The 27,736-nt window shown below is 32.2% G+C and overlaps 1 protein-coding gene across 1 annotated transcript in view; it reads left to right on the top strand.

The window, feature by feature from the left end:
• Nucleotides 1-27,736, top strand: part of KIAA0825 (KIAA0825 ortholog) — a 552,136-nt gene that overhangs the window by 152,627 nt on the left and 371,773 nt on the right. Inside the window, exons 5-8 of the mRNA XM_051971455.1 lie at nt 9,820-9,981; nt 17,867-17,961; nt 21,449-21,676; nt 27,339-27,604. Of these exons, the coding sequence (XP_051827415.1) occupies nt 9,820-9,981; nt 17,867-17,961; nt 21,449-21,676; nt 27,339-27,604 (751 nt within the window). The remainder of the gene's footprint in view (nt 1-9,819; nt 9,982-17,866; nt 17,962-21,448; nt 21,677-27,338; nt 27,605-27,736) is intronic.

Below are 27,736 nucleotides of genomic sequence, written 5' to 3'. Positions count from 1 at the left end.
GAGATCATTATACACTTCGACAATGATATTGTATGAGGACATATTTTGATGGAAGTGGATTTCTTTGACAAAGAGACCTAAATGAGTTTCGATTGATAAATGACGGACAAAAGCAGCTACACCCAAAGAAAGAACACTGGGAAACGAATGTGAACTATCTGCATTTTTGTTTTTCTTCCCGGGTTATTTATACCTTCTGAATCCAATTCTCCCTATGCAACAAGAGAACTGTTCGGTTCTGCAAACATATATTGTATCTAGGATATACTGCAACATATCCAACATATAAAGGACTGCTTGCCATCTAGGGGAGGGGGTGGAGGGAGGGAGGGGAAAAAAATTGGAACAGAAACGAGTGCAAGGAATAATATTGTAAAAAAAATTACCCTGGCATGGATTCTGTCAATATAAAGTAATTATTAAATAAAAATTTAAAATAAATAAATAAATAAAAAAGATATCTTGCTAGAAACAAATTTGAAGAAAAAAGTAGAAATAGCTAGAGATAGGATGATTTTGATATGAGTGGAGTTAATTAACATTTTCTCTATAGGATAGACTTCTTAATTTTTTGTGTGTCTGGAATTTGGCTATAATATACTTGGAAATTTTTATTTTAGGATCTTAGGTTGTTATCAGTTGATTCTTTAAATTTTTATTTTGCTCTTTAGTTATAAGATATCTGGACACCTTCCTTTTATAATGTCTTGAAATATGATATCTAGGCTTTTTTATCACGAATTTCAGGTAGTCCAGTAATTCTTAATTCATCTCTTTTTGATTTGTTTTCTAGATTAGTTATTTTTTTTCAATGAGATAACTTATATTTTTTTCTATTTTCCCATTCTTTTGGCTTTGTTGATTTTTTTTTTACTTTATTTAATTATTTCTTTATGTCTTGTAGTTCCATTAGCTTCTATTTACCCAGTTCTAATTTTTGAGGAGTTATTTTCTTCAGGGAGATTTTGATCTTCCATTACCATTTGACCAATTTTGTTTTTTAAGACATTACTTTCCTCAGAAGTTTCATGCCTTTTTTAAAAAACCAAGCTGCTAATTCTTTTAAAAAAAAAAAAAACTAGCATTGCTCTCATTCTTACCTATTTTCCTTTATCACTCTTACTTAATTTTAAGATTTTTTTTTTCTTTTTAAAAAAATTTTTAGCTCTTTTAGAAATTTTTTTTTTTTTTGGCAAGGCAATCAGGATTAAGTGACTTGTTAGTGTCACACAGCTAGTGTTAAGTATCTGAAGATGGATTTGAATTTGGGTCCTCCAGACTCCAGATCCAGATCCAGATCCAGCCACCTAGCTGCCCCTAGGAATTCTTACTAAGCTTGTGTCCAATCTGCATTTTTCTTAAGACTTTGCATATATAGTTTTTCATGTTGTCTTCTTTTCAGTTTGTGTCTTGAATATCTTATGTCACCATAATAATTTTTTTTTTAATGGTTGGGTTCTTTTTGATTGTTGTTATTTGCTCATTTTTCATGCCTTTTTCCCCTCCAACTTTGGACTGTTAAAATTGTGCTGTACTCCTCTGAAGTGAAGTTATGGTGTGGTCTCTATTCTGCACTTCAGGTTTTTGGGGTTTTTTTGCTCTGCTCTTTTCACAGCTAGTTCTGGGGTTCTGTAAGTTTTTGATACTTCTAAGGTGGTGTGATTTGGGGAGAGATGTGGTAATTTCTCTCCTGATCTATACTCTTATCCTTACCCAAGTAGGGCTCTTGGTCTTTGGTAATCAAAATTCCTTTCTTCCCAGTAGAACCTCTGCTCCCTTGTGAACTGACCACGCCTGAAACTGTGACCCAGAATTAGCTAATGGGTAATGAAGTTGTCAAATGGTACCTAGCAAAGAGATTTTCGAAATGTGATTGCTCCTAATTCAGCTGCAGCTGCTGCTGCTGCTGCTACTACCACCTCCTCTAAGGCCCACAACTGGTATCATTTCCATACTGTGCCTCACCATCCCAATGCCAAAGACCTTTCCTTCTGCTCTAAGTTGTCCTGAGCTGAATAAAATGTCTCACTCTGACCTTTTGTAGGTTATGATGCCTTAGAATTTGATCAGATACATTATTCTTCATTAGAGAAGAATTTTGGAAGAGCTTGGTCAGAGTGTTCCCCTTACTCTGCCATCTTGGTTTTGCTTTCACTTTATTCTAAATTTTCTTTTTATATATTTCTCTCCAGGTCAAGAATTTTTAGGAGGAGTAATACTGCCTTCTGATAATTCTTCACCATTAGGAAGTAGAAAAGATTGTCATCAAAAACAACAGATCCATTATTAAAAATGTTTTGTACCAGAGCATAGACAAACAACAATGCAATGCCTCTTTGTGCCAAGTACTGTGCAAGGCATTATATATATAAATGAAATAATCCCTACCCTCAATGTGTTTGGTAGGCAACAACGTAGGAGCCTATCAATTTGGAGAATTTGAAAACTAGAAGAAGAAAAAACTGAGACAGGGACACAGGATGGATGAAAGGAATGGGACAAGGGCCCAAGTAGAACACCAAAACTATTAGTGATATTGGATCAAAAAGGAAGCAAACATTTTATGTTGCATATATAGATTTGGATAGTTGTGATATGCTTCCCCAAAGGAATGATGCAGTAAAAAATTTTGAAATTATGCTTTTCATACAGCAAAAGCCTTTTTGAAAATATGAATGTAAGGGAATAATTATAAATTTTGAAATTATGAAAGTATCATAAAGTTTCCTTACTAACCAAATTTCAAGTCAATTTCCCAGTTTGTTTTTTAAGTTTCTCCCATCTTTTTCACACTTCATCATTGACATTTAATGCTGTACTAAAGAGTAATTCTGAAAACTATGGATGGTCACATCCATAGTTTTCATAATTATGTATATTATGGAATCCAATTTTTATTTTATTAATGATCTCAACATTGTAAATATGAGTAATATGACTAGTGTATTTTCTCTAGCATAATTTCAAATTATCTTCTATATTGATTCATAGTATCAAAGAATATATAGCTATAGCACTGAAAGAAAACACAAATGCCATGGAGGTCAATTTCTTCATTTTATATATGAGAAAGCTGAGACTTACAGAGTTTGAGTGGCTTGCATAAAGTTTTACAGGAAGTACTTGTCATTGGTATCTCTCCCAACAGTATATTAATGTGCTTGACTTCCCATAGCCTTTCCAACATTGCTTATTCCCACTTTGACATTTTTGCTAATTTTCTCCATAGATAATTAAATATCAATACATAATATGTGAGTACTGAAAGCATAGCATCTAAGAAAGCACTTCAAGAAAAAATCATTATATTACAGGAAGAAATAGAGAAACCCTAATATTTGAAGACTTCACTGTACTTCTTTCAGACCTAAAAAAATTAACAAAAAGATAAATAAGGAAGAAGTTAAAAGTTCTGATTCAATCAGAGATCTCTGGCTATTGTTGAATGTGAATAGAACAAAATATACATATTTGTTAGCTGCCTGTGGCACATTTACTAAAATTGACCATGATTGAAGCAAAAAAACAAATAAATGTATGCATGAGCAAGCAAATCAAACCTATCTTTTGCTAACCACAGTGAAATAAAAATTAAAATCAAGTAATTATAATCAATATAGTTAGTGCTTTTAGAAAAAAGGATTCAAACTTGAATGGAAGCTAAATGATTAATTCAAAGGAATTTAATCCTAAGAAATTAATTAAAGACCAAATTCTAGAAATGGTAAATAATTTAATGAAAAAAAACCCCATCATAATAAGACAATATAACAAAACTTTTAAGCTTCAACTTAAAACAGTTTTATTAGACTGCGAGGAAAATGGCAACTGTTGAGAGGTTATGGGAAGATAAATCTATAATGTCCTACTGACAGAACTGTAACATAGTCTAAACATTGTTTATAGTAATTTGGAAATACACATAAAATTACTAAATTGTTCATTTTCTTTAAATCAAAAATACTATTATTTTTATACTCCAAAGAGATCAAAGAAAGGAAGAAAGGATGCATATATGTATATGTGTGCATATATATACACACATATATGTATATATATGCACACACACATATGTATACACATACATATACACACGCAAATATTTCTTTAAAAATCTCTTTAAATTAAACCAAAGAACTGAAATGAAGTATATTATGCATATCATTTGGAGGATTCCTGAACATATCATATAATATGAATGAAGGGAATATTCTTATATTTTGAGAAATGGAAGAGGGGAGCCATTCAGAGATAGTAGAAGAAACTTATATGAACAGATACAGAGAAAACTGAGTGGAATCAGGAGAATGGTTTATATAACAAAATAACAATATGACTACTACAACATTGTGTAATGTCTGGACTAGCTCTCTGGAGAACCTTGGGATCAGCCTTGATCTTAGTGGGGGAGGGATGGAAGCAGGTAGGCCCCATGGTGGGGCAAAGATGGACTCTGGAATCTGGCATCTTCTCTTGTGTCTGTGGCTGAGAACGGTGGCTGAGAGCACAATCTGAGTCTGAGACTCCCTTTAAATACTTCAGTAGGATTGCATCACTACCTCACACTGAGCATGTGCAACTGTAGAACATTACATCACCATATTATCCTAAGTATATGCCAACTAGATTGATTACATCATTATATTACATTAAGTATATTCCTGCCCTCTACAACATTGTAAAGAAAAATAATTGTGAGACGCTTAAGAAAGGAAGCAGACAAGCATTTATTAAGTGTGCCATCCCCTGTGCTAAATTTGCTGTAGGATCTAAGAGGTAAATAGCCTCTTTTTACAGTTGAGAAAAATGAGGAAGGCAGAGATTAAGCAACTTGCTTAGGGTCATACATCTTGTAAAGGACCTGATACCTATTGTGACTCCAGGCCCAAAGCCACCTAGCTACAGTGCAGCTGATTATGATGCCACAAGGTAAGCCAGCATCTTATTTGCCACCTCCTCTCAGAAAGGTGAAGACACAAAAAGAGATATTCATTCAATACAGCCAATGTGTGAGTTTGTTTTTTACATCTGTATTTATTTATCGCAAGAAAGGGCTTAAACTCCTCTTCTCTTTTTTTGATGTGGCTGTTCAGGGAAATTAGGAAGGCAGAAATAATGATCATCAAGTAGTAAATGATTCTACTCTTACTGCCCCACATGGTTTTCAGAGCATCCTAATGGACTGCATTTATCTTTTTTAAAATCTATGTTTAATTTATGGAATAAAACAAACATTTCTATCACATGATAAAATAAAAAAGATGATTATACATGAAATTAAAAATCTACTACATACAACTTGCTATTCCTTTCAAATATACAAAAAAATTATCATGTAAATTTCTTTTTTTCTTCCCTCCTCTCCTTTACCCTTGAGATGGCTGTAATTAGAATAGATGTGTATATGGGTATACATACATATGTGTGTGTGTATATATATATATATATAATATGTTATATATGTATACTTATGTGAATTTATTCTATATACATATAAATAAATTTATTTTATATAAACAATATCAGTTCTTTCTCTGCATATAGTGTCTTTCTTCATATGTCTTTTATAGTTAATTTGAGTATTATAATAGACAAAATAACTTATTCCCTCAAAGTAGTTAAAACTCTACTGACTTAATAATTCAATTGAATATACCCCCATCATCAAATATGCATTTTTATAAAGGGATATTTACTTCACTGAAATTGCAAAATTAGAATATGAAAATTTCCTCTTCACTCTCTCTGTGGGTGGGAAAGTACTCAAATTTAAAGCATTTTCTATATAGTATTGGCCCCACATGTCTGAATTCAGTTGCTCTCAGGGAAGAGGGGTGGGAGACAAGAAAGTCATCAAAATTGCTGCTATTTGTTTTTAGCAAATTCCTACTTAAATCAATAAAAACAATTAAATAAAAAAAAATGAAAGTGAGATTAATGCAACAAATTTTCTCCAGTGACAATGAATAGAGCACATTAATGATTTAATGATAGACACAAGGTCTAATTTGAGTTGGGTCATTCAATGCAGGTACAAACTGTTAGCAGGTATAGGCTTATGACATAGAAAATTTATGTTGTCCTGCTGTTTGCTGTTTGAATGTGAAATGTATAAATTCAAAGTCAAATAATCTGTCTATAAGTTAAAAACACCAAGTTATCTGTAATATTTCTCAGCATAATTCATTTTGTTTTAAAATGCAATTTGTAAAAATGGAAGGAATTCAACAAGGATTATTATAAGCAATCAGTTGAAATTTTCAACAAACAAATTGTCAATTTACTTGTCTTAAATTTCTAAAATTGCTCCTAAAGTTTTAAGTGACATAATAATTCCTAGTGATGGATAAATACATAACAGGTTTTAAAAAAAAGAAATACATTGGAGCAGCTGAAACTAATAAAACATAGAAACAGTTTGAGTAATAGAAATATAGAAACATGAAATAAAAAACCCAAATCCCAGGAAAGAAGATCCATATTATTATTGGGATTCACAAGTAGTATTACTGATAGAAAGAAAAGATTGCTATGGTCAGTTTGTATAAATACTTTAGCTGGAGATAGTAATGAGCCTAATAAATTGAGATATCTTGAAAATGTTTGTGCAGAATATACATTTGCAAGACAAGATACTGTTTTTATTTATTATGCTAATAGCCTTTTTTTCAAAATATATTCAAAACAGTTTTAATGTTTATCTCGCAAAACCTCATGTTCCAAAATTTTCTCCTTCCTTCTCTCTTTCTCCCTACTCTGAGACAGTAAGTGATCCAATATAGGTTAAACATGTGCAATTCCTCTAAACATATTTCCACATTTGTCATGCAGCATGAGAAAAATCAGATCAAAAGGGGAAAAAAAGCACAAGAAAGAAAAAAAAACCAAGCAAACAATATTAAAAAGGTGAAAATACTATGCTTTTAATCCACATTCAGTCTTGTAGTTCTCTTTCTGGATGCAGATGACTCTTTCCATCACAAGTCCATTGGAATAAGGCAAGATAATTTTAACAAGCCAAAGCAAAAAAAAAAAAAAAAACATGTCTGTAGCATTTAAAAAATTGATTTTATCATATAAAATTGCTTGCTGCTTTGTTATGTATAAAAAGTTCATTCAGTAGAAGTTTTGCTATAGGTATTTGTATGTATGAAACAGTGCTTGGCAAATTATATGCAAAGCACTTTTGAATTGTTCCACTTGGAAATAATATGGTGGGTAGGAGACTTCTTCTATATTTGAAGATATTTATTATTAATCCTTTGAAAAGCTAAAATCTTATTGCCAGCAGATGAATACTTATGAATGATCCAATGAATTACTTGTTTGATTTTATGTGTACAATGTGTAGCCGAATTTGATACTAAAGGAAGATTTGTTACTTATTGCAGTCTTATTGATGGCAATGCCACATTGTGAAAATATTTCAGTGTAATTTAGTTTTTCTTCATCAAAATGCTATATTATTTGAAAATTACTTTGGACTACCCTGACAAGGTTCAAATGATATCAGGATAATGTGTCTGTAGTGTAAAAAGTGTGTCCTCTTACAGTTTGGATCCAGGGAAAGATCCATATATAATCACTTGTCTCAAGAAATATGTGTAGCTACATACAGTTTTTCAAGTTGTTACAAGAGTAATCAGCTTTGTTTTTAGAAGTCCAGGAGGTTTTTAAAAGAAGACTGTTTGCAAACTTGTGTGATAATTAGGAGGCAGAGCTTAATGCACTTGTATAGTATCATTGAAGCATTCTGGCTTTCTCATGATAAAGTATTTCAAAATAATTCAAAGGAAAAAATGATATGTTCTCTTATCAGGAATAAGAAAAATGAAGCAAATTCATTTTTATACCAATTTTTTGGAAATTTATGTGGAGTATATTTTTGAGGGGGAAAAAAAATCTTTATTCTAAATAAATAACTCCAAAGTCCTAATTTTCTAATACATCTGTTCTACAAATGAAATAGCAGGAAGTTGGAGATCTGCTTATCTGCTTATCATCCTAGAGAAGCAATTTTCATTTTATTTTTATAGCCTAGATATTCTAATATGAATGAAGGAGGAACTAATTTACCTTGAATAAATATGATATATTCAATCTTCATGAAATAAAAACAGCAGTGTTGTAATGAAAAAATGAGAGCACCTTTCACAGGAACAGTAACATTATTATTAGGATTATTATCTTTTAGTTTTAAATGTGAAAATTATGAGTGATTTATCATAAAACACATCATATTGTTTAATGCACATATTTAAGATTTATTTGCTGTTAGAAATTTTAAGTTTTATTTAAACATGAACTGGATCATTTCATAAATTGTTTTATGAAAAATAGGGTGTGTGTAACTATTTTTTTAAGAAAAAGGGAGGTTTTTTTTTACTACATAAAGTTTTTTTTTTTTAATATTGGCATAAAGTACGGAGGCGGGAAAGAATAGTTATGACAGAAGTTATTAAACTTTTCAGTAATGTAGAAGCTGAATTAATCTGTTGAAAGACAGGGAAGTAGAGATCGAGTTTGAAAGGACTTGAAAGGAGAAAATTTTGAATCAGCCACTTTAGGGAGTATGTAGCAAAGTCTTGAATGAAGTTAGATAGGATGAATTTGTAGTATACCAAATCAGTGTGATTTCATGACTTTTCCCAGCACTCTTGAGTATCTCACCAATAGGCGCAGATAGTTCAATTGACCTAGGTTTGGGAATTTGCAAGATGGGAATAGTGGAACATAAAGGTAAGGAATCAAATATGGAGAAGAGTGCATTGTTGAAATAGCTGATTATGAAATCAAGAATATCAACATAACCCAGAATAGAAGTGATAAACTATTATAGTAGAGATGAATCAGTGGGCTCAGACCCTCCCTATGAGGGCAAAGAGTAGAGTCAAAAAGTTTAAGCTGGTGGGAGAAGAGAAAGTACAGCAGATGGTGACGAGTAAGGGAAAATTCAGAGTTCAGACCTTAGAAGTTAGAACAGTTTTGTTTGATAGTGAAACCTAAGACTTAGCCTCCCCTGTGAATATCCTGTGGTAAGTACAAGTAGATAAATGAAAATCCTAGAAATTTATGAACTGAGATATGAGGGTATTAAGAGAATTTTTATTGTGAATATTGAAAGTTACAGTGAATGATTATTGAGACTGAAATAGGAAGGAATCCTGTAAACCAGATGCCAATTCATTGAGAAAGGCAAGCAAATAAGGAAATGTTAGCAGCAAGCTTTAGAATCGGGTGTTATAATAACATGTATTAAGGAGAGTAAGTAAGGAGAAATAATTCAGGGAGAATTAAAGAAGTCTTCAGTTATAAATGGTGTAATCCACAAAAGGTATATTGTAGCTTTAGGAAAAAAATCAAGGTGTCACTTTATATTAGGAGATAGATACAATTAAGATTGTGGGATGTCTCATTAGAGTTATATCTTCTCTTTAATAATTTTAATTCTTCTGAATGCTTTCCAAGAGGATATTTCAAAACAACTCTATGTTGATGTACAAAATATTCAACTTAACTTGTTTTTTAGAAGGCTGTCATAATGACTAAAGAGTCAGTCTTAGAGTCAGGAATATCTGGGTCCAAATTTTACTCTAGTCACTAATTGACTGTGACTCTAAGCACTCACAATCTCAAAGAGCCTCCACAACTTTTTGAGACTAATTTGCTGAGTGATTGATGATCTATGTTAGGAGAGGGAATTTCCTCGCTAAAGATTTCCCTATACTGATGAAATAATAAATCAAAGAGAAATAAAATTATTGAAAAAGCAAAGAAATTTATCTTATTTATCATCTTATTGATATATTCTTTGAATAGTTACTCATGAATGCCCACGAAAAGGAAGAAACATCTGCCTCTCTTTGTATGAACTCAGATTCTTATCACAACTCATAAAACCTCTGTTAAAATTGGAAAAGGAAGTTCAAGACCTTTCCCAAGAATTGCTTTCACTGCCCAAGATATCCAGACATACTTCAGGTAAGTTGATCTTTTAATATATAAACTCAGAGTCTATTTCTCTCTTACCCCTACACTCTCTACCACAAACTCTTAGTATGTGAGCATCATGATTTTGTAATGATTTCAAAATGTTCTGAAGTTAGCAGAACAATACTAATTTTGGATTCATTTTGATAAAAAGTCTGATTCCTAGATAAAACATTTGTAAATACTAAATCATTCAGAAGAAACATGGTACAAAAAGGGTATTTGATTGAGAATCAAAAGCCTTGGCTTCTGGTCCTAGGGTCTCTTATCAATGATCTTTAGTAAGTCATTCACCTTTGTTTTAAATTTCCTCATCTATTAGATAAGCAAGTTGAATTAAAGTTATTTCATATCTAAGTTTACTATATACCTAAAAATGCCATAGTTATTTAAACTAAAATAATAATGTTAGTTTAAAAAATGTATGTTTTTAAGAAGAATAAAAGTCCTCCAATAAAATCTTTTCTTAATATTTCTCTGTATAGAATAGCAGGGTAAATTCTGACAAGTTATATCCTAATGTACATGCCTATGATCTGAAGACTTGGCTGCCTAAGTTCAACAAGGGTCATCACTAGATTGGCCCCATGGGTAGAACGTGGAGTCCATAGCCGGTCTGAAAGATATTCTATAACATTTTAAAAGGGCTCTGTGAGAAGATTTTTAAGGCAAGAAGTTTAAACAAATGTAATAGGGTTTTTTGTAATTCTTAAAAATAGAGGCGGTATGATATGATGACTAGAGCTAGCATAGAATCAGGAAGTCTTGTGTTCAAGTCCTATTTCTTCTACAACTTAATGATTCATGACTTTGGGCAAATTGCTTAACTTTACAGTGTTGTAACTAATTCTCTAAGACAGCAAATTGCAGCTGAAGTGTTGATTTTCATTGGTGGAGGCCATTTTCCACAAGACATGCTCCATATTGATGAAATTACAGATGCAATTCAATTCTTAACAAATCCCTTATCAGGAACATGATGTGCTTAAGTGTTGGGATAATATTCCATCAAAATTTCAAATGTAAAAGGAAAATATTTCATATTCTTCTTTTTATAGAAATCAATTTAAATACCAATTATAATAAAATACCGAAGTTAAAATTATAAGGAAATACTTATTTGCAGATTATTTTTTAAATATTATATTAAATTTCTGAAGACATAGTACTGCTTTTTAGAGAAATCAGGGAATAAACTTTTAGAGCTTTCAGGGACTTTGGAGATCATCTACTCAAATTCTTTTATTTTTTGCCTAGAGAATGGAAATGACTTGCCTTATGTAATTGTGCTGAAAGTTATTTCAGGATCTGAAGCCAGAACTTTGACTTCGCATATTGTCTGCACAGCAAAATTAGAAAAGAAATACAAATTTATATGTTGAATTCTATGAGGGTTGACAACCATTCTGGGAAAAAAGTAATTGTATGATAAGGTCCTAATTAGAGCAATCTAAGAAAAATTATGTAAAATATGATTGGTTCTAGCCCAAAGAAAGTATGTACTGTAAATTTAAATAATATGACTATTGCAGGAGATTCATTATTTTCACTAATCTGGAAACAGATATACTTATACTTTAAAAAGATTTTGTATTTTTAATGTAATTATTTAACTGCTTCAAATTAGTTTTTTACATTGCCAATTCAAATATAGCTTTATTTTTTTTTAAGCATGTTTAATCTTTTAAGGCTTTATAAATTCCATGGAAAGATATGCATTTCAGTCAGAGAACATGAACAAGTAATGTGGAATTTAAGTGAGACACTAAAGATAGAAGGGAGGTCATGTGGCAATTGTTTTATGCTACAGAAAGCTTTTCAAAGCTAGAATCAGGAAGAGGTATAGGTGGATAACAAGTTTCTGAAACTGACAAGTAAATAAAGCGGAAAAGAGTAGCTACATAAGAGAAGAAATATAAGTGTAAAGATAATGGAATTAAGGAAACTAGATTTTTTAGAAGGCAATGGGAAGATCTTGGGAAAAAATCTTTCTTTTGGGAGATTGACATAGTCAGAGATAGAGAAAGTTCCCTCCCAAAAAGGGATAATATATTCTTTCTTTGTAATAGTTAACAGTGTTGCATTTGGATGCTTTTAAGGACAACAGATTTTGACTTGTGTCCTACATGTAATATAGTTCCCAAACTTGCAATTTGTAGAGAATATTCAAGACCTTTAACATCCCTGACTCAGAACCTAGAGACCTATGAACAGCTATAGGGACTTGTTAAGGACCATATCTAGATGAAGGGACAGGTCAATTCTCTGAGAGCTTTCACAGCTGTGAATCATGACATTTGAAGGAGTTGCAGGGCAGCCTTTCCTGACACAAGTGTTGCTTGTGGACTGGGAATGAAATAAATTGGAGGCAGAGGGAAGAGGAGAGAGGTCAGACCACACAATGGCCTCTCAATCTCCTTGTATCAATATCATCTTCTCATATGAAGAGATCCATTCTACAGGTCTGAGTTAGATCTCCAGCAGCTATTGGCATGTGGCTCCCATATCACAACATTACCTGGGGAAATTCTGGAGTTAGGGTATATCTGGAAAAAAGGATAAACCTAGTTATATAGGGGTTTTTCTTATGTTCAGATGATTGGAGCATGGGATTAATTTTTCAATATTTTTGCCCTGAGAATTTAAACCTGCCTAGAAAGTCTATTTATTATTATTATTTTTTAGAAATAAAATAGACTAGAAATAATCTAAACACAAAATTAATCTTCTTGAGACACAATTCAGAATTATCCATTAGTTGCTTAAAATTTTTATGACTCCATTTCCTACTAATTAGCATGTACATTTCTTATACTGATATTCAAAGCACCCATACTTTAATGTACTCTACACAATAGACAAATTGAAATGTTTTCATTTTCCCATTACAATCCTTATTTTCTCCCTTTGTGAATATTTGGAGTGTTCTCATTTCCTATCTGTCCTTTAAACTGAGTTTAAAACCAGGTGAAATGCCTTTCTCATTCCATTAAGACAAAATTATCTTCTTTCTTTCATAGCTCACTTGCACATTATACCTACCTATGTAGACATCATATTTTGTTGCATGTTTACACGTATATCTTATTTGCAAATATTGGATTGTGAAATTTTTGGGTGTAGGACCATATCTTATTTGCTGTTTTACCTCTTTACTGTTTAGAATACTTCCTTACAGATAGCGGATCCTCAATAAATGGTTATTAAATTCATTGAAAACTAGAATGACCTCTGAGAAATATTAACATGATGCAAAATTGGGTTAAAAAAAAGGAGCCAGTCCTGGTTCCAGAAATAAAAAATCTGTGTTCCATTTGATAGAGAGCAAAGACTAATCAGATCTGGTTTGATGGAGAGTATTTCAAAATCTTTTAATAAGAGAAACCCTTGAAATTGGCAAAAATGACAGGAAAAAAACAAATGTTGGAGAGGTTGTGATATGAATTGAGAACATTCTGGAAAGCAATTTGGAATTATTCATTCAAAATTAGTAGTGGGGCATGTCCTTTAAGCTAGTTATAGCATATTAGACCAGTGCCCAAAAGAGATCAAAGAAAGAAGAAAATATTCTACACATGTACAAAAATATTTATAGCAATTTCTTTTGTAGTGGCAAAAAATTGGAAACTAATATCCATCAGTTAGGAAATAGCTGAACAAATGTGGCATATCAATGTAATAGAATATTATTATGCTGGAGGAATTTTTTTTAGAAAAGGAATGATTTTAAGGATTTGTAAAAGATTTGTATGAACTGATGCAGAATGAAATGAACAGAAACAGAACAATTTATACCATAACATCAATGTTATAAAAATTAACACTTTTGAAGACTTTTATGAATTGACAAAGGATGAAATGAGTAGAACCAACAGACCAATTTATATAATAACAACAAAAACACTATAAAAACAAACAACTTTGAACATTGTTAAGAACTCTAACCAAGACAATAACCAAGGATGATTTCCAAAGATTGATGATGAAGCATATTGTTCACTTCCTGACAGAAAGATGATGGATTTATGGTACAGAAAGAGACATATTTGGGGGACATGGCCAAATGCAGAATTTGTTTTAGTTGACAATGCATATTTGTTACCAAGGAATTTTGGGGGGGAGTATTTTGTTTTATTTTTTATTGGGGTGGTAGGTATAAGGAAAAAGAAAATAGATTTCTACTAATTAAAAATGAAGTTTAATTTTAAAAAGTAAAATCTTTCCTGTTTCATATATATATATATGTACATACTACATATATTTTAATATATATTATATATATATTTTTACATCACATTAAGCCTCATTGAGCATTTTTATCAGGTAAACAACATGGCAGGTGGAAACAATTTCAGTATTAGAGTTAGAATTCTGCATTATATGAATGCAGTTAAATCTCAGAAGAAGTAATTATTGGAAGGAATTTTAAAGTGCAGAACTTTGAAGTATCCGAACAAGAAATATCTGGGCACAAAAATATTTTTTGATGATAACATATATTTCCCATTCTAGAAATTTTTATGTTTTATATTGAGTCCAACATGATTTAGTGTTACAGAACTATATGCATATGTTTACCTGAGGAGAATCATTTTTAGGGAAATTGTCAACAAAATCATAACTGTTCTATTCATTATCCTATTGTGAAATCCCATTTTTATCACTATTGAATACATTTCTAATAAGGAAAGGAAAGACAATTCAAAAGAATGATCAAAGAAACCAAGTTTTATAAATTTCCCATTTGAAATAGTTGTTTAGATTGAAAGAAATCCTGTATATGATTTATGTCAAGCAGATAAAGGATCATTCTAGTTTGTTGAATATTCTTTTGTTAAGAATTTTTTGCTATTAAGGAACTTAGAAGTGTAGCTGTCTACATGGCTCAAAATAATCTGAAGAAATTGAAAACACAATTGCATCATCCAAATATTTCACAATATTCAGATGTGTGGGGTCTTCATATATAAGAAACAAAACATCAAGTTGACTGAGTTATTTTTTAAACTTTTCTTTTGATGTTTGTTAGTTCCTCAAGACCATAGAATATTGTCCTCAAAGATTTCGGAATAGACCAATAATTAGGAAATTGACATTAATTAGATTTTTGAAGATAACAATGATGTTTTCACTTATTTTTTTCTTCTATTTGGCCACTTTGACATTTTTGAAGACCTGTTATTATGATAGAACATTATTTGATTGTGACTGTGCTGCCAGTGTACTTTGTTGCTTGTGGAATTTCTTCAGGTTTGAAATTTGGAACATATCTAATGCTACTTCAAAATAAAGAATGTCTTTGGGCAGTTCCTCATTTTTGGCCGAAGGTGGCATCTGAGATTTATCTAAACCAGGAGGTTTCTTGGCCCTCGTTTTTCTCTAGACCCAGCGATGACAAAGAGCCATGGCTGCATAAATTGGATGTAAGAAGAACACTTAGGGTTTGTCTCAGAAGAATCAAAGATTTCAGATCTTCTGAAAGATTGTTTGTACTCTTAGGGGGTCTTAAGAGGGGTCAAATGGCTTCTAAGAGTTCCTTAGCTAGATGGTTAAGGGATTGTATTAGGGAGGCGTATGTAGTTAAGGTAAAGAGGCTCCCAGGGTTTGTAAAGCTCATTACACCAGTACTAGAGCTGCGTCTTGGGCAGAGAGGTCGAAGGCTTCCACATTGGAAATTTGCAAGGTGGCCACCTGGGCTTCTCTTCCTACTTTTTTCATAGCATTATCTCTTGGATGTAGTCTCTTCTACAGATTCTGTGTTTGGTGGGAGGTTGCTTGTGAGCCAGAAAAGAACAGTGGAGAAAAGAAAGACATAGTTCACACTTCTAGCTGCCAACAAGGCGGGTTGCTTTGTAGTGCACACAATGGGAAGCTATGAAGACCAATTTGGGTGTGAAAGTGTTATGTCGCAGAGAAGTACTGCCAACCTCTACTCTCTGTGAAAGAAACTACATTGCAGATACTAGCTAGGGGTGCAAAATGAATCATAGGGAACTCAATGGAAAAAGAAAAAAAAGATTTTCTATTTGTATTTGTTGGCATTTAGGTGATCCACTGAACTCCTCTGAGGATTTTAATCTAGACATTCTTTTAGATATATTGAAGTTAAATTCTACATACATAATATCTGTGCTATTATAATGAGCTTAAGTGACCATATTCTCTTTAAAAATTAAGTTGACTGTATTTTCAATATATTTTTCTTTTTAGATTTGGAAAACTATAATTTTAGAGAGGCCTAATTGAAGTTTATATATATATTTGTATTTTGAAAGCGATGATTTTAAAATTTATCTAAAAAGTTAATCCATTACAACTCAAGAACTCTGAGTGGCTACTGTGTAGATGGGCAATAGACTTTAACATGAGAATATAAAAACAAAACTACAGGATATATCATTTTGTTAAGGAGCTTCCATTGTAATGGATATGTAGGATTTAGCAGAATAACCATGATAACAAGAGATGTCAAGATAAATGCATAGATTCTATGAGGAATTTAGGAGAAAATCTTAAGGGGTAAGGAGCTTATTGTCAGGTAAAGCTGCATGGAGAAAGTGGCACATGAGTTGGACTTTTACATAAAGAAGAGGCCTCAATAGAGAGCTGGGTGGTGGTGAGCAGATTGGTACAAGTAAAATTATGGATACTAGAGAGTTCAGGGTGGTAATGCATTCCAGTTTAGCTGGAATAATGGGTATATAAAGTATTGGAAATGTGTGAAATAAGGTAGAAAGAGAATTGGAGCTTTTCACTGTGGAGAAAATGAGCTTGGTCTCATCCTTTCTAGTCTTATATTTGAAATTTATTCTTTTTTTTTTCTCCCAAAGGATTTGAATTTTAAGGAAGTATAATTAAGTATAATAAAGTTCAGGACAGTTTTCTTTTTATAACTCTCTATAGAATGCTCATCAAACACACAAGCCTTAGAAAACTTATTCCTTACTTATTTTGAAGTTAGCAAAATGGGATTTATTTAAATGACTGTGCCTAGAGACATATTCCTTCAAGTAGACAAAACATAATATATGTGGAGTGAAATGATAAGCCTAAGATAACTATTTTTTCTAAATAATTTTTTATAGTTATGGAATACTATTCAATTGCTAGAACATAACAATAATATACAACTTGGTGAAATGTAAACTGCTTGAAAGAAAGGTTTTATGTGTGTATGAGTAATTATAATACAATGACTAGCTTATAGTAGGTACTTAATAAATGTTTGTTGATTAAAGTGTTTGAGGAAGTAGCTACATATATTTAATTTTTAATTTCATCTTGGATTAACTAGATTAGATAGAATAAGACTGCAAATATGTTCCATTAACTTGGACATTGAAAGGGGATGAAATTTTCAAAATTTGACCATATGAAACAAAGAATAGGACATTTACTTATTATATAGCAGAAAATTATTACTTTTCCCAATGTTTTCATTTTTAAAATATATTTGTGATAGTTAAAAGTGTCATTTATTTTGACATATTGAAATAGTGGAAATCACCCTCAAATTTTAAAAGTAATATCTTCTAATTTTTTATTTTACAAAAACTGAAATGAATTTTACTTAATTACCCTTAAATTATGTATTCTTTTTAGAATCAAGTAACTATGAAGCAATAAAAAACAAAATTAATAAAAAAGTAGCTATACTTTATGTAACAGCTATAAATTATGAGTACAGTAAAATGTAGATTCTATCATGTTATATGAAAAACATTATATGTAACTTGAGTTTCACATTATCATAACAATAGCATTCTACTGTGTTTTGTTGTTTTTATAAATGATATTGATATATTAGAAAATATTATGAATTTAAATTTCAACAAAATAAATTTTAACTTGGACCTTTATTTTTAATATTGTATAGGAGTTTGGAAGAAATCTAGTGGAGAATTTTTAATACAGGAAGCTAGAGCAAATGAAACTAATGTACTACCTGAGAAATTACTGCAGATAAAAGAGGTAAGTTTGAAAGAACTCTTAGTCATTTGAGTTTTTTCCTACACACCAACAATTTGGTTCAGGATATTTCTACCTAAATCCTAGTTACATGAGTTTTATAACTTAGTTGGAAAAATAAATTAACCTGCTAAGTCTTTGATTAAAAGATAAGAACCCTTCCTAAGGTGGGTTATTACTTAAGTCATTCATATTTTTCTGCCCACGATAGACATTTGCCTCTTTGCCTGTATTGCCTCTGATGAAAGAACTTTGAGCTCAGGGTTAGGATTGTGTTTGTTTTCAGTTAGAAGTTCTACATTAGAGGAACACTAAGATTTGTTAAGATGTTAAGAATTTATGCATTAGCTAACTTGAAAAAGAAAAAGGAAAGAATGAAATGAGAAGTACGGAAAGGAAGTATAAAGAATAGTTAGAAATGAACTCTTAGCTATTATAGACAAATAATTCCAAGAGAATAATGAGTTGGACAATCTATTTTAACAGTATAGTTTAGTTTTAACAGTATAGTTTTAACAGTATTTTAACAGGGTTTGTTAAACCCTGCCCTGCTCACTTCCCACTCTCTTCTTTTCATGTCTTCTCTTCCATACTTAATTTCTCCAAGATCACCAGTGATCTCTTTATTGATAAATTCAGTGGTCTTCATTTTCTTTCTTCTTGACGTGGCTGCAGTATTTGACACTGTTGATCACACTCTTGGTCCTTTCCTTTTGTGACCTTGCTCCTCCCATTTCTCCTCTTACCACTCTAGCAAGGCTTTCTTTCTACGTGGCAGGATCATCTTTCATGTCCCAGCCTTTGGGTTGTGGTGTGCCATAACACTCTTCCATAAGTTGTCTTTTCTTTTATTTTTATACTCTCTTGGTAACTTTCCTTAAGTTCCTATGCAGAAGACTGACAAATATGTTTTTTCATTGGACTTATGCTGTCCCACTCTGAGGATTGCAGCTCTATGCTGGTTGCTACCTACTGCCAAAATCCCTGCCCCAATTTCTGATCACCCTGGGACTTTCTTAGTGGAGTTCTCTCTACTTGTGCTACTTCTGAACACAGCCTAAAAAAGCATTATGTACCCTATTTTCGCAAAGTACTGACTTTGTGGGGCTCTCTCTCTTATTGCTTGTTGACTTCTGGCTGAATTTTTGTGCAGTTTTGGAGAGGAAGAAGTTTTTGTATTTTCTCATTAGACACCTTAATCATAATTAATCATAATAATAATTTAAAAATAATTAAATTGAGTGGAAACTTAGGTGTTTGCTGAAAGAGGGATGTGAAAGTTAGGCAGTCTGCTTCCCTTTCAGGCAGCAAGTCCCATCATTCATTTATTAATTTTTTATGATCTGTCTTCTTACCTAATCTTGAAATTACTCTCTTCAAAATTGTTAATAATCTCTTCATTACAAGATCTAGTAGGCCTTTTCTCTGTTCTCATCTTTCTAGCCCTATTTGATGCATTTGACATTGGTAACCATGCCCCACATGACTCCTTGTCTAATCTCTTCTCATTTCCAATGCTGACCCATCATCCACATCACTATTCCTAACTGGGTGTTTCTCAAAGCTCTGTTGGTGTTCTTTTCTCTTCTCTTCTCTTCTCTTCTCTTCTCTTCTCTTCTCTTCTCTTCTCTTCTCTTATCATTTGATATCAATTTCTTTGAGTGTAGCAATCATTTCTATGTTGATCACTACCATATTATAGATCTAGCCTGAGTGTCCCACTTGAGTCTCAATCCCACATCATTAATTAATTGCTTATTGGACATTTCAAACTAAATGTACCAGAGACACCTCAAATTAAACTTGTCCAAAATTTAATCAAATATTTGCTCCACTCTTCAGAACTTCCCTATTTCAGTCAAAGGCACCATTGTATCCTAGTATATGCATAACATATGCTAAACTTCTTTCTCCTTTCTACATAAGAAAACCAGTTACCAAAGCTTACCATTTCTATCCCCACAATATCTCTTGCATTTGACCTTTTCTTTCCACTCACAGCTGCCATCCTGCTTAAAATCATCATCGCCTCACCCAGATTATTTCAGTGATCTCTTATTGGTTTCCCTACTCTGTCCTTCCCTTCTCTTGACTGTTCTAACTACTGCTGCTAAAGTGATTTTCTTTAAGCTTTGTTCTGAAAATGTCATTCACCTACTCAGTAAATTCTAAAGCTCTCAATTGCCTTTGGAATTTTATATGTATTTATACATATGCATATGCATATACGTGTACATCAATATATATCTATCTATGTTTAGCTTTTAGAGCCCTTTGTGACTTGATCCCAAATAACTTTCTGACAAGATTGACCTTCTCTTTCTTCCTCATACATAGAGACTCTTGTCTCCTATCTTTGTGACATCCCTAATGCCTGAAATACACTCCCTCCTTACCTCTGCCTCTACATAAATGTATATTTATAAATTGTTGCCTCAAATATTCAATGTAGTAATTTGTGTGTTTTCTTGCTAATGCAATAAATGTTGTTGACTAAATGATTCAGCACATTAAAAAAAATAAGCAAATTATAGAGATAATAAATTGAAAGAAACTTCAACAATAAATTATTCCAGTTCTTTTGTTTTATTACTAATAAAGAAACTAAGTTTCTTTATTAGTTAGTTAGTTTAAGTTTATTAGTTAGTAAGTTTAAGTTAGTAAGAGACTAACTAAGGAAATGGCTTAAACTCATATAACTATTTAGTGACAAGACCAGAACTTAAGCCCAGATCCCCTGTCCCAATTTAGTTTTTTCCCATCACCTGAAGTTACATTATACTTCTAACCATTTGACAACTGCATTTTATAAAATGGGGGAAAACATTTTAAACCCACTGTATAGACAAAAAAAAAAGCAATACAACTTATTTTATGTCTTATTTTAATGGAATTTAATGGAATTAAAAGTAATTCTACCTATCACGATAGGAGGTATATTAAAAAAAATTCTGAATAAGATTAACAAACCTGTGATAATTTGATTTTTTCTGAATAATTTATATTTTAATGGTATTTTAAAAAGTTATAATAATGCAAAGGAAATAAATGATTTAATATTTAATAGTAACATGTCACAATATATGTTAACAGTAAACTATAAAAATAACTAAAATTTAATTTAGACTTTATTAAATATATTTAATTTACAGTTTACATTAGGTGATAAATCAATGTAGTTTTTAGCTCTCCTAGAGATGATTATTGGACTACATTTAATAAATTGAATTTTAAAAATTTGATTAAGTTTACTGACAAATTAAAATGAAATGTCAGTATATTAATGTTGGTTAAGAATGCTTATGTTTTTGTCTATTACATTATACTATGTTCACAAGGTAATATTTTCAATATTTGAAGAATAATTTTTATATTGTAAATGAAGAAAAACTATATTAAGCTTGTATAATAGAAACCATAATTTTAAATCTGTAGTAATAAAAATATTCATTGTGGATTTAGGTTTATATTATAAACATTTTCATTTCAGTATGCTTTACTAGATTTTGGCTGGAGAAGTGCATTTAAAGAGGTGTCTCTTTCGGTGGTTCGTTGTTTAACAATAGCAATGGAAGATCATGCCATTAAAATTCTCCATCGTGAACAGAATGAAAAATCTTCAGCTGTAAACTACACTATGAGTCTTGTAAATGTTCACTCAGTTTGGGAGCTGTGCAGAGCAACTCCTGAGGAAGACCAACCAAAGAAAATTGTGAAGGCAAGTATATTAAGTGATTTAAAATTAGCTGGGAGACAGTGGGAATGGATTTTATGCTCTCCCAACTTTGAAATCTTCAATATATTTTTTCATGGGGAATTTATGAAATCAATGCTATTACAAGATTGACTATGTCTTTGAAATGTTCTAATTTCCTTTTTCATTTTTCAAACTCTGCTTTTTCTCTATTTGAAATATTTACTCTTCCAATTAATTTTGCCTCATGTTATATCCTGCTTCACAGTTTGACTAAGGCCACAACTTAATTATTACAAGATTTTACATGTATTTTTATTGGGGGAAAAAACTTTGTTGATCTTTTTTTGAAAGTTGTTTATCCTCTGATTTTATATCTAAGAAAAGAGAAAATTTAGTACAATGATTATAATTTCACAAAGTTTAATAGTATAGTTAGTGGAGAATTTGAGAGTAAGTATATTTCACAAAAACTATTTACTTGTAGATGCTTGCGACTGGAAGGGCTTTTCAGCCCTCTCCTTGCTTGCTTTTCCTTTATTTATAATAAAGGGGTGGGAATACAGGTTTCTACACACATATATTAGAAATGTGGCTTGCTTCATATGAAGTAAGCAAGTCAGAATAGGTGATCTCTTGTAGGAATAGTCTCTTTTGAGTTTTTGTGGCCAATTTAATCGATCATTAAATCTTTTTCTCTTATTCATATGAATGTCATATCATGTGACTCAGCCTTTAATACTTATAAGAGTTTTAAGATGTATAGATATGGAACATTATGTAAAAAAGAAGTAATTACACTCATAAATAAATCCAAACTACAGTATTTTAAAAGTTGGCAATCTAGCGTGAAACTACTGGTTTTCCTTCCTATTATAATCTTTTTAAAAAGAGTTTTAAAAGAGAATTGTTGAAAATCATCTATTCTATTTCAGAGAAGCATTCCCTCACGGGATCCACTGTCAGAAATCTTGATCAGGCAATTGTAAACCATAGCCACTTATGGAGAATTGGCCTTTGGACAGATCGTTCTCCTCCAACCTTGAGAAAGATTGAAGTTAGAAAACACACCTCTATGACCCTTATCTGCAATTTATAAGCAGATCTTAAATTCATATTATTCGTGTTTTAGATTTAATTGAACTAATCTGACATTTATAGTTGATTGTCAAAAATTTTAATATATTAGGTTAAATATTCAAAAAATTTGATGGAAACATAACAATATCATTAGAATAATTTAGGAGATATGCAGATAAATATTTAGTATGTTTATTTTCTCTACATGATGTCTCCAAATTCTTGGTGTGGTTTTAAGCTTTAGCAAATTCATAAGTATTAAGGCTATAAACTTATGAAAAATTAAAAATTATTTTAAACATTAAAATATTGATATTTTTATTAAAATTCAGTACAATCATTGTACATCATTCTATTTGCTTTTTGAACTTAAAAAAAATCTTTCATTAGCTGCTGCTTAGTGACTCAATTTCATTTGTTTAAAAATCATCCAAAGATGAGATTTTCATGTACAGATAATATTTTTTATATAATCCAAAAGAAAACTGAATGATTGCATAGCCAAGCAAGAGGACTTACTCTACTGATCCACTAGCCTGAGAAAAAGGTCATCTAGAAACACTTGTACACATAATGAATAATGACAAGGTACTTTATTAAAATGAAAGTTTAAAAAATTTATTCACAATTCACAAAACTACTTCAGTAATTTTCAAAAAAAGTAGGGCTTTTGTAAGTTAATAAAATTTCTAAATTTTTCTAAAATTTCTTTCTAAAATTATTAAAGCTTAAAACTGCACTAAGATTACATGCTTTACTACTTTATGTGACTTAATTGGTGGTAGTACTTTTTTCCTTGCAGATGATCACTCCTCCATATTTAAAGGGAAGGATTCATGTGTTTTTTTAGCTAAAAACAAAACCAAACTTTTTTTTTTTTTGGAGTCTATTCCCATAACTCTTCCTATCCTCAATGGTGAAGTGAACTATGGATAAACTTAAAGTAGAGATCAGGAATAAAAGAGAAACTTGAGTCTAACTTTTAATTGTTTTATTGGAAAATTGATCACCTCTTACAAAAGGACATTGCTGATGAATTAAGTAAACATAAAAGCTGATATTTGGTAGTATCAATCTGAATATGGACAAAGGAAAGAAATTGGCAAAAAGAAATTGACTTGGGACTAAGGAGTGGAAGAGTCCAGAGGCTCATCTGATATTCAGAAACTACATATATGTATATCATAAACATGATATATATATTTTCCAGAATTTTCTAACTTTCCAGAAGAAAGTTGAAAGAGGCTAGTTACAATGAGTACCAAACAAACAAACAAAAATGAAATGACTACATTTTAATAGACAAAATCTAGGTGGTAACTAATATGGGAACCATTTCACAATCCAGTTATATCTATATAGTTAGATTTATTGATTAGAGTAAAAGTCAAAAGCAATACCAAAGGAGGAGATGATAAAAGTGAGGAAATGCTGCCTGAAACTAACCATACAAAAGTGAGGAAATGCTGCCTGAAACTAATCATACAACCTCCAAATGGACTGTTTCAATGAGTTGTTGATGGATGCCAAAAAATGGGAAATGGATAAAATTAATGACATTGACTTTGATAATTACCACTTTTTTTCCCCTGAGGCAATTGGGGTTAAGTAACTTGCCCAGGGTCACACAGCCAGGACTTGTTAAGTGTCTGAGACCAGATCTGAACTCAGGTCCTCCTGACTTCAGGGCTGGTGCTCTATCCACTGTGCTACCTAGCTGCCCAGATAATTATCACTTCTTAGAATAGTTTAAATGAAAAAAAAAAAAATTAACACAAAGAGGAGGCCAACAGCCTAAAAATTGGTTCATTAGGAAATATTGTATTAATTTGGTTAATTTAGTAAATATATTAATGCTTTATATAGGTATAAAACTCACTCCCCTCCTCCTCCCCCCCCCCCCCCCCCACATACACATTCTGGTTATTGTGGATAGAGGAGCAAGGAGAGGAACTATGGAGCACTTGATTCAGGTTGGCCCAACCCTAGTACTTCCAAAATTGGATGTGCCCATAAATCTTACAATATGAAGAGAACTAGTGATGGGGATGCAAACTTTGGGGGGAAAAAATACAAGGATGAAAGAAAAATAAGAGGTATGGGAGGAGGCTTTTTCTATGTCAGGTCCTAAATTTTAGTCTTCTGCCTTTCAACAATGAATTGGAGGCCTCAGCAATAGAGTAGTAATCAAGTAAAAGAATCCAAATCTGTTCTCCAATTCATTTGTCTAATGGGACTCAGTGGGTGCTAGCTCATGGTGGTTGGATAAGCTCTACTATTTATCTGCCACAAACTAAATGGTTCAGTGGATAGACCTTGGAGTTAGGAATACTCGAGTTCAATCCAGCTTCATTATGACCCTGGGCAAATCACTTAACCCCATTTGAGGCAATTTCCTTAACTGTAAATTGAGTTAGAGAAGGAAATGATATAGACTGAGCATTGTCATTACCATACTAATCCTAAGAATTATGTGCTCCACCTACTGTAAGCAAAGAATACTTGGGGGAAACAAGAAGCTCTGTTCTCTGAGACTTGGATACCTCTATGCTCTGATCCTAGGCCTTCTTTGGATCTTAATGGTCTGTGGAAATTTATCCAAATACTTTCTTGGCTTGGTCCCCTACCCTTGAAAAGCTCACCCTTCCCCCTGAGCTACATTCCTAGGAAGTCAGACTAGCATAGCTTAATAATTAATAGTCAATTCAGATCAATATGGCTTGATATGTAGTTCTTTACAACAGGACATAAAATCATTCATATTCAGAAAACATCATTAATAAAATCATACATGTACCATCTGTGTTGTATGTCAATGTAATTTGAGAGAGGTTTGAGATTGTAAGGTACAGTGTAAGAAAGGGAAGATCACCACAGTACAGAATAGGAGGAGAGAGATGAAGGCCAGTAGAGAGAAAATAAACCAAGCTAAGCCTTACTGGGAGAAATTCATTCAGGGAGCAGGACAGTCAGAGGCCCTGGAAATCCATCACATCCCTCAGGGAATCCCTGGTGGAGAGGTGGGAGAATGCCAAGACCAGAGGAGAGCAGGTGGCTTTTTATAGCTTTTATAACTGGGTCAAGCAGACCTAGACCCCAGACACTGGGGAGAGAGAGAAGGGAGCACAGAGCTGGTGTGCAGATCAAAGTTTATGTTGAGGGGAATGCCAAGGGAATTGGTGGTTTGGTTTACCTTCAGTCTCCTTGCCAGCAAGAAATGGTACTTTCAGCCATCTTTTAAAGGCCTTACTTTGTCTGACTGGGATGACTGAGGAACTTTAAAGATGCTCTTCATAGCTTCTTTATTCAGGGGTACATGGAAGCTACTGAAGTTCTTATCTCCTTCCAGGCCAAGATATCCCTGAATCATTACGCTGGCTTTTTCTAAAACAAGAGGACTTCTAGGCCTACAGTTATTTTGTGTTTTATATTTTAACTTTACTTATCATTATTCTGAAAACTTAACAAATTCTAAATAAAAAGGACATTTGTATATACAAAGCAGAATTTAAAAAATGATTATACAAAAATCTGTGAATCTCTATTATGCCGCTTACTTTTCCTTTTAAATTTAAGTGTGCAAATGTTGTTGTTTAGTCGTTTTCAGTTGTGTCCAACTCTTTCTGATGCTTTTTTAGAGTTTTCTTGGCGGAGATACAGGAGTGGTTTGCCATTTCCTTCTCTAACTCATTTTACAGATGGGATACTGGGGCAAAAGGTTAAGTGACTTGCCCAGGGTCACACAGCTAGCTAATAAGTGTCTGATACTGAATTTGAACTGAAGTCCTGATTCTAGACCTCATACTCTATTTATTGTGCTACCTAGCTTCCCCTAGTATATATGTAATAAATCTAAATATAATAACATATATTTTATAAATTTCAAAGCTCTGCCACTTACCTGTTTCCTTCTGGCCTTCCTGCTTTTCTGTTCATTCAGGAATCACAGTTCAAATGCTGGTTACTAACTAGCTAGCAAGCTTTCCCAGTTTGGTGCCTTTTACACATACCCTATAGGAGGCAGCGTTTAATCAGTTAAAGGAATTCACAACCTAAGATTCCACTTCCTCCTCTGGTTGCTTTTCTAGTGCTCAGTTTTGTCACTGGCTGCAAACCTGCCTTTAAAATGAATCTTACCTTGGCTGCCTCATTCAGTAATCTCAGTCATTCCTTTTAGTTTACATATCACTAACAGGGGAGTAGAATGGACTCCAATGCAGGCTCTCTGACCCTGAAAGAGACTCTTCCCATCCCAGTCATTTCTTTCCGCCCTACAAGTTTCTCATCATCAAAGTTTCAAAGCTTGTTTAGTTACGTGTTGCTTCATGCCTGATACAATTTCCTCTCTCTTTCTTCAGATCTATATTTATTACAACTCAGTGGTATTATGGCTCCCTTTATTCCTCTTTTTCTTTCTGGGCAAAGCAGAGAGGAGTATTGTTTAGTTTTGTTTCTTCTTCCTGAGGAGTAAATCATTGTACAACAGAGTCAATGTATTTGTTTTTGATGCTAAATTCATAATTGAGGAATTTGGTCATAATGTTCATAAATTACCCAGTGTTGACACAATACAAATAACTCAATGCCACATTTATTTCTCTCCTAGGTTTGTTCTGACATCATGGAAGAACTTGATATGATGCTTCCTCTAGCTCTTGCATGCAGAGATGGTTCATTTCAAGAAATTAGAGCAAACTTTGTGGAGGCCTGTTGCAAAGTAGCAACAGCTGTCCTGGCAAGGTTGGAAGAGAGAAGCAAGGAAGTTCCTTCCAAAATACCCTTGCAAAATTTATATACTCTTCTCGCTACAGCAATATTTATCTTTCAGCATTTTATGCACTATGATGATTTAATGAAAGAAACAAGTAAGAAGTAAGTATTATTTAAAGTTAATAGTATAAAGTTTTATTTCATCTTATGATATCATAGAAATTAAAGTTATATTTTATCTTCAAATTAGTTAATAATCACAATGCAGTTTTCATCTTTTTTAATATGTAAAGA

Source organism: Antechinus flavipes, chromosome 1, assembly GCF_016432865.1.
Source record: "Antechinus flavipes isolate AdamAnt ecotype Samford, QLD, Australia chromosome 1, AdamAnt_v2, whole genome shotgun sequence".
In the NCBI taxonomy this organism is placed as follows: domain Eukaryota; kingdom Metazoa; phylum Chordata; class Mammalia; order Dasyuromorphia; family Dasyuridae; genus Antechinus; species Antechinus flavipes.
The sequence above is the reverse complement of the archived record's forward strand: the minus strand, read 5'-3'. Positions and strand labels throughout refer to the sequence as shown.